This window comes from Macaca fascicularis, chromosome 14 (genome assembly GCF_037993035.2).
Source record: "Macaca fascicularis isolate 582-1 chromosome 14, T2T-MFA8v1.1".
NCBI lineage: Eukaryota > Metazoa > Chordata > Mammalia > Primates > Cercopithecidae > Macaca > Macaca fascicularis.
Window position 1 is genome coordinate 48784779 of NC_088388.1, and position 13436 is coordinate 48798214.

The following is a 13436-nucleotide window of genomic DNA, read 5'->3' on the forward strand; positions in this document are numbered from 1 at the left end:
CCATTGAAAAGAACGAAAATGCTAAAAGCCTTTAGAAAGAATGGAAAGTTTTAGTTTCAGGGAGCTATGGTGATGTATGGTTTATGCCACCTCAGTTCCCCTATTATTGGGTTTAATAGTCAGGAGAGCTAGGGCATCATCCTGGTTCTGTCACTAACTGACTGTGTGACCTTGAGCAAGGTAGACCTTAGATCCCATGTCTGTAAAATGGGAATAACTGTCTTACCCTGAAGGTGGGGTTGGAGCTTTGCTCTGAAGGTGGTGGGGGTGGAGGTAGAATGACTTGAGGCACTCGAGTAAAGAATCAGGTTGGGAGGCTGGACGTGGTGGTTCACGCCTGTAATCCCAGCACTCTGGGAGGCTGAGGTGGACGGATCACGAGGTCAGGAGTTTGAGACCAGCCTGGCCAACATGGTGAAATCCTGTCTCTACTAAAAATACAAAAATTAGCCAGGCGTGGTAGCACGCCTGTAATCCCAGCTACTCGGGAGGCAGGAGAATTGCTTGAACCTGGGAGGCGGAGGTTGCAGTGAGCCAAGATTGTGCCACTGCACTCCAGCCTGGGCAGCAGAGCAAGACTCTGTCTCAAAAACAAAACAACAACAACAAAAGAATCAGGTTGGTACTTTACAAATCTTGTTCTGGTGGCCAGGGAGGGAGACCTGTAAGAGGACCCCTGCGACCATAAAATGAGAGATGATACAGGCCTGAACTGCAGCAGGGTGTGGGCGTGGGAGACAAGGGGAGGCATATTTGTATGGGTACTTGTGTGTATTTATATGTATATCTTTTGGGAAAGGGTAAACTCTGTATATGCACATTGGATAATTTCATTGCTTATTGAGGTAATCAAAAGTACAGACACCCAGCATTTCCATCACTATGGTGACTCCATCCTTCCAGGGTAGTACGTAGACAAGTTGCAAAGGTATACATACAGGGATGTTCATTGCAACTTGTTTATAATACTAAGAAATTGCAAACAACCTAACTGGCCATCCATTAGGAACTTGTTAATGAAATTTCGGTACCATCCAACTATTAAATGATGCTACAGATCTGTGTTTCTGAATACAGCAAGATACACACATACATCAAATGAAAGAATGGAAAACCACATGTGCAGCATCTAGCCTGCTACCACTTTGCCATTATTCTCTGTGATTCTAAAGCCCATCATGGTTGGGTTTGCTCAGGCCTGCTATACCTCTTTCCCTGTGATTGATTTTCTCTCTCTTGTTACTCATATAACTGTTTTGCATCAGGTCTCTGTGAACAAGGACCATGCCTTGCTTTTGTTTCCTTCAAGCAATGGGAGTACGTGGCCACTAATTACTGCAGAATTTAATTGAGGGACATGAACAAAAGGCCTCGTTATCAGCATTAAGTGATATTAAGCTGTAGGCTGATTCTCTCTCTCACACAAAACAGAAACTGTGTCTGGCACATAAAGAGGCTTTTAAACTAAAGTTGTGTTAACAAAGACCTCTTCCAGAGACCTCCCTGCTTGAGGAGAGCTGCAGTAAATTCAGGCTTTGTTTCCTCTATCTTAGAGAGCCAGCTGGAGGTGAGGGGAGATGAGGTGTGTCTGCTGTCCAACCGGTTTTCATGCACAAGATCTCCGCCAGTGATTTTTTGTTGGAATGGCAAAAGGGGAGGGAAAGCCTTGCCTCAAGTCTGCTGGGTGCTGGGCCCCTGATGTTGTCTTGTTTCTTCCTCACAGCAGACTGAAGATGAGGGAAATACTCTACCTCATTTTACAGACAAGGATACCAAGGCTCAGAGAGGTTGAATAACTTGTTTAAGTTGCCCAGCTAGGAACTGACAAAGAGAGGATTTGACCATGCTGTGTGCCTTGCTCTAATTACCAAGGATCTTAGAGCAGCTACTAGGCCACAGTCTGGGGAGTCAGACACAGTGGCTGTGCAGGTTTGGCACTGGGGTGATGGGAGAGGGGTGGGAGGCGCTGAGTTGGGGCAGGATGGGCGTTAACCAGCTAGGTGTTTATTTCATATCTGCTGTGTAAACAGCATGGTGCTGGACACTGAGGGTATATGGAGAAGAGGGTGACACCGTCCTTGTCTATTTAACCATCTGGTTGAAGTCATTCATTCTTATCTAAAGAGATACAGCAGGAGATGGGGAGGGATACATAGGGGCATAGAAAAGAGAGGTAGAGGAAGTCTGAAAAGGTGCAACTAGCAGGACTGATGTGGGTGGGGAAGATTTCATTGAGGAGGGAGAGGTGTGAGCAATGTGTGACAGTGGAAGGTCTGGGCTGAAGTGGGGGCTTTTGAAGGTGAGAAGTGGGAGCCTGTTTGGAAAGGGAAGGAGGTAGGTGGTTGGGAGGCCTTGGGCACTGGATCGAGGAGTTCTGTCTGATTCTCTGAGTAATTAGGAGCTGTCGTAAGCTTTTGAACAAGGAGTTGACATGGTGGGAAACAGTTTGAGGGTGATTCTTCTGGCTATGGTTTGTCTAAAGTGTAGAGTGGTGGACGGAGGTTACCTCATTTTTCTAGAAAGTTTACCCATCTGCAAGATTAGTAGTGAGAGGGATAGGGATGCCCTGGCTGAGGTGCACTGGGGGATCTCAGGTCTTGACTTGGACCGTGTGGTGGTAGGAAGAAACAGATAGCTGTGTGTGCTGTGTCCTGGAGTGTAACTGCACACTGCCAGGTGCCCAACTTGAATGGCTGGCATGCAAGCATACGTGTATACATCCATTCAGCAATTATTTATTGAGTGCCTAGCACGGCACATGAGCTAGGCTTATGGTAGTGAGCTAAGCAGGCATGATCCCCCACTTTGGGTCTGGCTTTGAAAGTAAATGTCATGTGAGACCGAAAAAATGACAGGAAGACATCTGAACCACACTAATTAAACAGTTTGTTCCATACCTTGGTTGTGCCACTAGAAGGAAAGCATTACTTCTCTTTGCAGAGGTGTGGTCTTACAGAGGAAGGTCTGGGACAGATCTTGCCTAGAGGGCTGGGGATTTTAGATAGCAGCTAGTCCAACCCCCTTCATAAGAGGGAAGTTAAATGGGGCCTCACAGAAGTTGGGGAAATTCCTTCAAGTTGTACAGCATATTGCTATGTCTCTGTGCTTGTTAGCATTCTGGCCCCATACCACACTGGCTCTGCTCTGTGGCTGAGCCAGCCTTTCTAGCCTGTTTTCTCCCCTTGAGTGAGGGAAGTGGGGAGCTGGAGGAAACAAGGGGAATAGGGTAGACTATTAGAAATTGAATAAGAAAACCATTTTAAATAGGGCAAACCACAGAGGAGCACTCTCCCTTCTTCTGTGGGCTAGTGAGGCCCCCACATCAGAATTTCAAAGAGACATTGCATGGCCTCTGATCTTTGCCAATTTCCCAAAGTTCATAGCTTACTCCCAGGCTTTATTTCTGAAGGCCCAGGTGGTGGGGACCAAGATGTCACTCACTCTAGAATGCCAAATACCCTGAGAAATTCCAGAGGCTTTCTTTTTGAGCCTTGGGGCTCTGGCCAAATAGCTCCTGGTATGGTTGCAGCCTCAGATCCATTGATGAGTACCTATGCCTGGCAAGGGCTGGGCCAAAAGGGGCCAGAGGGATGCAGACCATTCATGAATGCAGCCCCTTCCTGAGGTGGGGGCCAGCTGGCCCAGAAACAGCTATGCTGAGCCTCTGAATAATGTGAGTCCTAGAATGGAGACCCACACACACTACTTTGCTAGCTAAGAGAAGAACGTGATTGTGGCTGGAAACGTTAAAGGTGGCAAAATTGGGGCTTTACTTCAAGCATTTAAAAAAGTTATAAAGTTATTTATATTCACTGTTGTAAATTTAGACAATGCAGACAAGTAACAAGAAGAAAATAAAAATCCCATGTAATCCTATCACCCAGAGATAATCCCTGTTAACATTTTGTTGTCTATCTCTGTGTATCTATGTATTTATATGTGTGTTTTAACAAAAATGAGATAATATATAATTTTGTATTTTCTCACTTAACTATGTAGTTATCTCTCTTGGAATCCATTGGGGATTGGTTCCAGGAGCCCTCACAGATAGCAAAATCAGTGGATGCTCAAGTTTCTTACGGTGGGCCTCCATATCCATGGGTTATCTGACATGGAACCCATGGATATGGAGAGCCGACTGTGTATTTGAAAAAATGTATGTGCCCTTAATTTATGTTTATCTCATAAGTTTTAGTGACTGTATATGATTTCATTATACAGTTGAATTATGATTTACTTAGCCAGTAATGGATAAGATTTTTTGGAGTTGTTTTCCAAAAGGGAGTATCTTTACTATGGTAACTGATCACAAAATAAATACATGCTTATGTTGAATTTTTAAAAAAGCCAATCTCAAAAGATTATATAGTATATTATTTCATTTATAAAAAATTCTTGAAATGACAAAATTATAGTAATGGAGAACAGATCAGCGGAAGACTTAGAAGAGGGTAAATTTCTTTGAAGTGGTGGAACCGTCCTGTGTCCTGATTTTGGTGGTGCACACATGAATGTATGCATGTGATAAAATGTCATAGAACTGTACATATATACATAGTATATATAAAAACCTGTGAAATCTCTGTGAGGTCTGTAGCTTAGTTAATAGTATTACCATGTCACTTTTTCTGTTTTTGACAATTGCACTATGGTAATATAACATGTTATCACTGAGGGAAGCTGGCTGATGGGTACACAAGAATTCTCTGAACAATTTTTTTTGTTTTTTGGAGGCAGGCTCTCCCTTTGTCACCTGGGCTGGAGTGTAGTGGCACAATCATGGCTTGCTGCAGCCTCGACCTCCCTGGGCTCAGGTAATCCTCCCACCTGAGAATCTTACCCACATGGCTGGGATGACAGGCGTGCGCCACCACATCTGGCTTGAACTATTTTTAAATTTTTAAGTGAGTCTTAAATTTTCTTTGAGTAGAAAGTTTAAAACAAATAAAACTGTGCTTGTTGAGTAACATTGACACTGCAAAAAGTATGTGATGATAAAGAAGAACCCTTTGGTGGAAGGTGGGAGAGCGGTCATGCAGGCTCAAGACAACAGCAGGAATGTCCCGGGGGTGTCCAAGAGTGACCTGGACTGGGCTGGTCCACAGGGAGGAAGTGGGTGATGTGGTAGGAGCGGATAGTCACCCAGATTGAGTAGGGCCTTTCATGTTTGATACTCTCAGTGGATGGGGAGGAAAACTCCGGAGGGAGACTCAGGTTGGAGGGCAGAGTGGTGACAGGGAAGGGCATGGACTTTGAGGGCAGACAGGGTGGGCTTAAAGCACAGGGCCCATCATGGGAAGCAGCTGCTCAGTCTAAGTCCCTGTCCCTCACTGATCCCCAGGCCTCACTTGCAATTGAATGAGAATCTTGAGGTTGGTCCCTGGCAGTATTTTCCTTTAAGCCCCTAAGTGATTTTAATGTGCAGCCAGGGTTGAGAACCATGTGGTTAGACTCTTTCACACCGTGATTCAGCACAGTGCATGGCCTTTAAAAGGGCCATGAGTTTGAGAAGTGGGAGCCTGTTTGGAAAGGGAAGGAGGCAGGTGGTCGGGAAGCCTTGGGCACTGGATGGAGGAGTTCTGTCTGATTCTCTGAGTAATGAGGAGTATTGTAAGCTTTTGAACAAGGAGTTGACGTGGTGGGAAACAGTTTGAGGGTGATTCTTCTGGCCATGGTTTGTTTAAAGTGTAGAGTGGTGGAGGGAGAGAGGGGGAGGATACCTCATTTTTCTAGAAAGTTTACCCATCCAAGAGAAACTTCTCACCTCTGTTGCCATCAGGGGAGAGTTTGAGGCAGTTGCATGGTAGGTGTGAAGGCGGTCGATCTGGGAGCCCTGTGCGGTGGTTCCTGCCAAGTCTGATGTCTTTGTGTTGGTGGCCCTTTAGTTGGAATTCTGGCTCCCACATCACCTCTTTACCTTGTGCAGGGCATGATTTGAACAGTGCGGTGATGGCTTTCTAGTGGCCCGTGTTCTTGCCCATCTGGAGGGAAGAAGGGGCTGGAAGGCACTGTAAGAGGGCTGATCTGGGGCTTGGCAAGTGCCTGGTGGGATCAGAGGGAGACCATAAAGTACCTAAAAGTACACATCCAGGCACTTTTTGGGTCATATAGTGCTTTCCAACGTGGGCCACCCAGTCTTCACAATAAGCCTGTAAGGCAGATGGGCCAGAAATGGAGAAAAAGGGAAACAGAAGGTCTTTGATTCAAGGAAGGAGCAAGCAAGAGTCAAGCCTCTCTCTTTTGACTATTAGTCCACTTTCTTTTTTAAAAACCACCTAGGTCCACGGATTTTTCTGGAGGCCTGGGGGCTTATGCCTCTTTAGGAAACACTTTGTTTTATTATGGCAAAGTGTATGGTTACTGGCCAGAGGTGTCTGGTTTTTTAAGCATTTATGAAAATCCAGCTACTGAGTCACAGCACATGTATAATTGTATTGGTGAGTTAACGGCTATTTATGTTCGGAGGTGTTTGGAAAACAAGGAGGCAAGATTTTAAAATATGTTTTGACCAGGCGCAGTGGCTCACACCTGTAATCCTAGCACTTTGGGAGGCTGAGGCAGGAGGATTGTTTGAGCTCAGGAGTTTAAGACCAGCCTGGACAACATGACAAAACCCCATCTGTACAAAAAATACAAAAATTAGCTGAGCGCGGTGGTGTGTGCTTGTAGTCCCAGCTACTTGGGAGGCTGAGGTGGAGGATCAGTTGAGCCTGGGAGGTTGAAGCTGCAGTGAGTTAGGATCATGCCACTGCACTCCAGCCTGGGAGACAGCGTGAGACCCTGTCTCAAAAACTTAAAATAAATTTGCTGGACATGGTGGCTCATGCCTGTAATCCTGGCCCTTTGGGAGGCCGAAGGGGGTGGATCGCTTGAGGCCAGGAGTTCAAGACAGCCTGGCCAACATGACAAAACCCCGTCTCTAATAAAAATACAAAAATTAGCCAGGTGTGGTGACACATACCTGTAATCATAGTTACTTGGGAGACTGAGGCATGAGAATCGCTTGAACCCAGGAGGCAGAGGTTGCAGTAAGCTGAGATGGTGCCACTGTACTGCAGCCTAGAGGACAGAGTGAGACCCTGTCTCAATAAAAAAGAAAAAAAGAGGAAAATGATAAGAGTCCTTAATGACATCTGTGAAAATATCCGTTGACCTAAAAATAAAAAAAGATATTTAAAAAAACTATAAAAGAAAAAAATTAAAATAGAATAAAAATGTTTTTCTCTGTATTTGTACCCAGATAATATTTCAAATATGTATCTCCTGCCCTGGCCTTTCTTGGGTTCCAGAGAAACATTTAACAAAACCCCAAATACTCAACTGAACTTGGATATGTCCCTGGCACCTGTGTGGTAATAGTAATAGTGGTTGTGGTCATAATAACAGCTTACATTGTTGAGTGTATCCTACAGTTCAGCACTTGGAACTCACCTAACCTGGAATGGTTGCTGAAGAGATTAAATATTTGTATTTCAGAAACCAAACCAAACAAAAAACTTTTGCCAGTCATTAGCTAAATTAGTCATGATACCTCTGTACAGTGGATTATTATGCATCTATTAAAAATGGTGCTGTGAAATATTAACTAAGGACATGGAAACTGTTCCCCGTACATTAGTAGATAAAAGAAAATTATGAAACAGGCTGCCATTTGGAGGTTCTCAATGAATGTTTCAATCCACTTACATACAAAGCTATATTATCACTCTCCTCCTTTTATTGGTGAAGAAATTGACTTGTGTAAAGGTCATGCAGAATTTTAGATCTGGGTCTTTTGAATTAAGACTGAAGGGCTTTCTTTATGATACTCATCTGTTTCTGTCTGTTAAAAACACAGTAAGATGTTCTGTAATCAAGGACTCATTACTATGTTCAGATCAGAAAAGTCCGGGAGACCTTATCTGACACCCACATTGCTTTGTTTGCATAGCTCTTTACAGTTGATAAAGCACTTTAAAGCATATATAACTTTTTCTGATTTTAAAAGATGACATATTTATTGTATACTTAGGAAGGCAGAGAAAAGCCCCAAGAAGGAAAAAATATTCATAATCCTGTAGGTTTAATTACTATTAACATTTGTTTTTTCCTGTCTTTTCTCATTGCAAATATAAATTTTATAAAGTTGGGATAATGTTGTACATATAATTTTGATTCTTGCTTCCTTAACTAATCTTGCTTCCTTAACTAAATCACATTGTTTTTCTACAATGTGATTTCCAGTTGCTGCACAGTATCTAGTTTTTTTGTTTGTTTGTTTTGTTTTTGAGACAGAGTCTCACTTTATTGCCCAGGCTGGAGTGCAGTGGCACGATGTTGGCTCACTGCAACCTCTGCCTCCTAGATTCAAGCAATTCTGCTGTTTCAGCCTCCTGAGTAGCTGGGACTATAGATGCGTGCCACCACGCCTGGCTGTTTTTTTTTTTGTATTTTTAGTAGAGACAGTGTTTCACCATGTTAGCCAGGATGGTCTCGATCTCCTGATCTCCCAAAGTGTTGGGATTACAGGTGTGAGTCACCATGTCCAGCAAGTATCTGATTTTTATAATTGATCCTCAGTTGTTGGACATTAGGTTTCCAGTTTTTTTCTTTATTATGAACAATGCTGTCATAAACACCCTTGTCTTTATAACCATCTCCGGTTGTTTGTTTCAAGATAAATTTAAAAAAAAAAATATATATATATATCTTTACCTTTTGAGACAAGGTCTCATTCTGTTGCCCAGGCTGGAGTGCAGTGGTGCAAGTACGGCTCACTGCAGCCTAGACCTCCTGGGCTCAAGCGATCTTCCTGCCTCAACCTCCCTAGTATCTGGGACTACAGGCACACACCACCACATCTGTTTTTTTTTTTTTTTTTTTTTTTTTTTTTTTAATTTTTTACAGAGACAAGGTCTCACTTTGTTGCACAGGCTGGTCTTGAACTCCTGGACTGAAGCAATTCTCCCTGCCTCAGCCTTCCAAAGTGCTGGTTATTTACAGGAGTGAGCCACTGTGCTCAGCCTACATTTTCTCTTTTGATCCTTAAAATAACACCATGAAGCTGGTAGGGAGGATTATTATCCCCATTATACAGGTTGGAAACTGAGGCTTGTAGAAGTTGCCATTTGCTCAATATAAGAAATGACTTTGGAGTGAGAAAGGGAATTGCTTTACTCCAGTGAGTCTGGGGAAGTGGAGTAGGAGGTAGGTTCAGATTCATCTGTTTTGTTGTATTATCAAAGTTCTGAGAAAACCCCTTTCTGTAACCTCTACCAATGTCCTGGGTCTGTCCTCTGTCCCCACATAGAACAAGTTTTCACCTTTTAAGTGTTTGAAGAGGCTCCCACGTGGCCCTATGTGTTTTCCTTTCCAAGTTAAATCATCCTTGTTCCCTCATGAAACATGGCTTTTAGTTTACTTGTTGTCTTTGACATCACTCTGGGCATATTCCCCTTTAGCTGTAATCCTCTTATAGTGTATGTACTAGTAAGCTCTTCATGTGGAAGTGACAGAAACCCAACTCAAACTAGCTTCAAGAGAAAAGGAAAGCTATTGGCATCAGTACCTGGGAACTCCCAGTGTAATCCTGACCTGGCCTTGGTGCTGTTGGACTCTGGTGCTCAAAGGGCATTTTGGGGGCCCTGCTTTCTCCATCTTTCAAGTCTGCTAACCCTTTTGTCAAGGAAGAGAAATGCTCATTCTCCCAGGAGCTATACATCTCTTCTTAGGGGAGATTATGATCCCTACTTGGAACATGGGCCTGTCCTAGGGGTAGAGCGTGGTGGCTGACAGTTGCAGCATGATGACGTGGGAGGTGTGACTTCTGCCAGTGAAGGGATGCATATCAGCAACACATGTCCATCATATTGCAACATGTAGAATTGGTGACCGGCCAGCTCAGAATAGCATGGGACCATCATCTGTCTTTTCCTCAATATCATACTTTAATTAATTCAACCTAAAATCAAAATAGGTTCCCTATTAAGATGTAATCATATACATCAAGCGCTGCTGCTCAGCCTCTTTTTTTCCTCTTAAACTGTTGATCTCAAATTTAGGTCTTTAAGCTTATCCCTGTTAGATTCCATATGGCTGTATTGGGTCCAGAGAATCAGCTTGTTAAGATCTTTTAGCTCTAATTCTGTCATCTGACTTCCTGCTTCTCCCTCATAGCTCAAGCACTCTGCAGTCAGATGGTATGATGCAGCTGACATTTGGGAGTGGTAGGGATGGGAGATGGCAAAGTGAGACAGCTCCAGGCAGTCAGTTGCATCAAAAGAGCCAGAATATTCTCTGACCTCCTCCCCTACACCTTAAAACCCCTTCAGTTTCCTTTGCATGGCCCGTAAATTCAGCCTTCTGGGTTCATGTTATATTAAAGGTCACCAGGAAGGACATCACACATTCTGCTTTTTTACTGAGGCCCTAAATGGACTTAAGTAGGAAGGACCTAGGTTAGACATTAAGAATTTCTTGGCATAGGTGGGTATGGGGGGCATATTAGAGAAAGCAGTAGTAGATCCGTTTCTGGAGGCTGTCAGGCACTAGCATGTTCCTGAGAAGTCTGCAGTGTATAGAGTGTCAAGCGGGGCATGGGAAATCCCTATAAGCCTTGTTGAGTTTACAGGCCTATCATGCCAGCCATTGCATGCAAGCGCTCTTGGTTGTGGGGGAGTCATGGGTGTGCTGGATGGCTTTAGCCTCCATTGCTCTATTGAAGACTCCAAATTGTGTTGTTCAGCTGCAAAAATTTTTTTTTCCATTATAAGCAAGGAACACAAAGCGGCTCTTCAAGGAGGGTGTGCAGGCATGCAATTCTGGCAGTACGTTGCCTTAATCTGATGTGGCATGGGGTGAACCACCCCAGATGACCTGGCAGAAACAGAGTTGGACAACAGCATCCAGAGGACCCCTGGAGGACAGAGGGCAGTGCGGGGAGCCTTGCCCTGGAAGGACCTGAGCCCACGGACATGGCCAGGAGGAGGCCTGATCTTAGCGCTGGCTTGCCCATGAGTTGAGCAGAAGTAGAGCTGGAGAGCAGCCTTTTCCATGTGACCCACTGTGGAGCCTTGTGTGTGCTGTGCTTGGGTCTCTGTGTCCAGAACTGAGTCTGCAGCAGTTTCCCTTGTGGTTGTTTGGGAGGAGAGGGAGGCAGATCTCTACTGATGAGTGTCAGCGGGTGTGTGAGGCATCCTCACTTCAAGCTGCATTTGCCACACCCTCAGGATCTTGGCAACTGTCCTTTGACATCTAGATGATTTCCTGTGGGTAGAGCCCATTAGCACTCTATTCCCTCTGCCTGCTCTAGATCTCAGTTGGGGTTTTGGCTTGGGCTAAGTGGGGTTCTATCTATTCTCCTTCTCCTTCTTCTTTCCCTCATTCTCTCCAGGCTTCCTCCTCTCTTTCCTATATGCCCTGAGCCCCTCCTTCCATGCCAAGGAAGGATGGGAGATAGTCAGACAGGAAGTGACTTCCTTATCTTTAGACAGGTACCTCTTTCTGGGCAATTAGTCTAAAGAAAGGTCTGAAGTTGGCTGGTGAGGGGTGGGGTGAGACAGCAAGCTGGCAAGTGTGTGTGTCAAATGGGGGTGCCTGAATCACTCTGGTGCCTGGAGAGCATAAAACAGGTGCTTGTGTGGGGCTTGTTCTGGGCTCCTGGCCTATCCGTCAGAGAAAGCTGGTTTGGAGTGCTCCTGAGTGTTGAGGAAGGGGAGCTGATGGAGGGAGGCAAAGCAGGGGTGATGGAGTGGGGGCTGTTCTCTCCTGGACTTAGGGTGCTGTGAGGCCCAGGACTCTCTGGCAGGAGGTGACTTGTGCCTATACTGTGGCTTGTGAGGGGTGGGCCCCAAGAATGGAGGGCCTCATGGCATTAAGCAGAGCTGTTTTCTCCCCTCACCTTCCCCTGCGTGGCAGAGACACAGCATGACCAGCACTGCCTAGAGCTACCCAGCCCAAGGTCAATTCAAATCACCTAGATTTTTGCTTATTTTGCTATAAGAGAACAGAAGCCAACTTGGGGAAATCCTGTGTTGGCTGACTGGTAGGGAGTGGGATTAGTTGGGGTTTGCCCTAATGGAATGGTTTCTGCACTATTCTAGACGTTGCTGGAGAAATTATATTTTAATGGGAATGTTCATTTCTAAACTTTAGCAAAGCCACAGAAGTGTTTGCCAGTTAATAATGTACTTGATGAGTTGTTGAGCTGAAATTTAACAGCCAGTTTAAAAAACAAGATAGGGAATTTTAAAAAATAGGACATCGAGAGCATGTGTGTCTTAGAATGCTTTCTGTGTTTCTGTTGGAATCAGTGATTTTGTGCTGACTGAGAGAGTTTGAAGAGCCCTGTGTCTTCAGTGGCCTTTCCGGGAGGCCCTAATGCTTGGCTCCTTGTTCCTGAAAAGTAGTTTAATGTGTAGCCCATTTGTAGATAAACCAGGAAGCCATTTCGCCACTTCATGAAGCCACAAGGCTGGGGCAGCTCTTCTTGCTGTGAGATAGCCAAAGAAGGTGGCGGCAGTAGAAAAGGGGGCCTGAATTCAGGCAGGCTTCAGTCGGAGGAGAGCAATAAAACCTTCGTGGCCAGAGCAGGGGTGGGGCTGATTGAAGGAATAAAGCAGGGAATGGAGTTTCTGCTCTGATATCTGAGATGACAAAGTCCTGCAGAGTTTGCTTTGGAAAAGACAAAAGGTTGGAAAAAAAAAGTCTGAATGGAAAATTTAAGGAAACGGAACCCAGAGCTCCACTTGGATTCTCAGTGGTATGTGTTACTGCAGATTGGTACCTCTTGTTAGAGGCCTTGGATCTCAGTTAAGCCCCCTCCGCTTTAGCTCCCAGTTTTACTTGTGCACCTTGGCTAGTGACTCCAGATGCCCTTGAGCCTTGCTTGCTCTTCCCAGTGCCCTAGTGGGCTTCTGGTTCACAGTATGGCTCCTGGAAATGAGCTCCACAGGGTGGACTTTCTGCCTGATTGATATCTTCATCCCTCAAGGTGTGTCACACTGGTGGTTGCCTGGTACATGTTTGTGGGATACATGGGGTGTTTCTTGTAACTGTGAGCAGCTGGACACACACACACACACACACACACACATACAACCATGCCTCCAGTCCTGCATCTGTCCTCACTCTCTCTACCTCTATCCAGGGTTTTCCTTCTCCTGTGTCTTGTGCATGTGTTTGTTTGTTCGTTTGTTTTAGATGGAGTCTTGCTCTGTCGCCCAGGCTGGAGTGCAAGGGTGCAATCTTGGCTCACTGCAACCTCCACCTCCTGGGTTCAAGCAATTCTCCTGCCTCAGCCTCCCAAGTAACTGGAACTATAGGCATGCACCACCACTCCCGGGTAATTTTTGTATTTTTGGTAGAGATGGGATTTTACTGTGTTGGCCAGGCTGGTCTCGAACTCCCAACCTCAGGTGATCTGCGTGCCTTGGCCTCCGAAAGTGCTGGGATTACAG

At 45.0% G+C, this 13436-nt stretch overlaps 1 protein-coding gene across 41 annotated transcripts in view; it reads left to right on the top strand.

Moving 5' to 3' along the window:
* The window catches only part of PLEKHA7 (pleckstrin homology domain containing A7), a 239888-nt gene that overhangs the window by 35368 nt on the left and 191084 nt on the right, over positions 1 to 13436 (top strand). For 4 of the 41 annotated variants that reach the window (XM_074014164.1, XM_074014172.1, XM_074014179.1 and 1 more), the window contains exon 1: positions 12430 to 12739. The exons of the other annotated variants lie outside the window; for them this stretch is intronic. In XM_074014164.1, the coding sequence (XP_073870265.1) occupies positions 12690 to 12739 (50 nt within the window). In that variant the 5' untranslated portion in view covers positions 12430 to 12689. Of the gene's footprint in view, positions 1 to 12429; positions 12740 to 13436 lie in introns of those variants that run through there. 41 annotated transcript variants of the gene reach the window in all.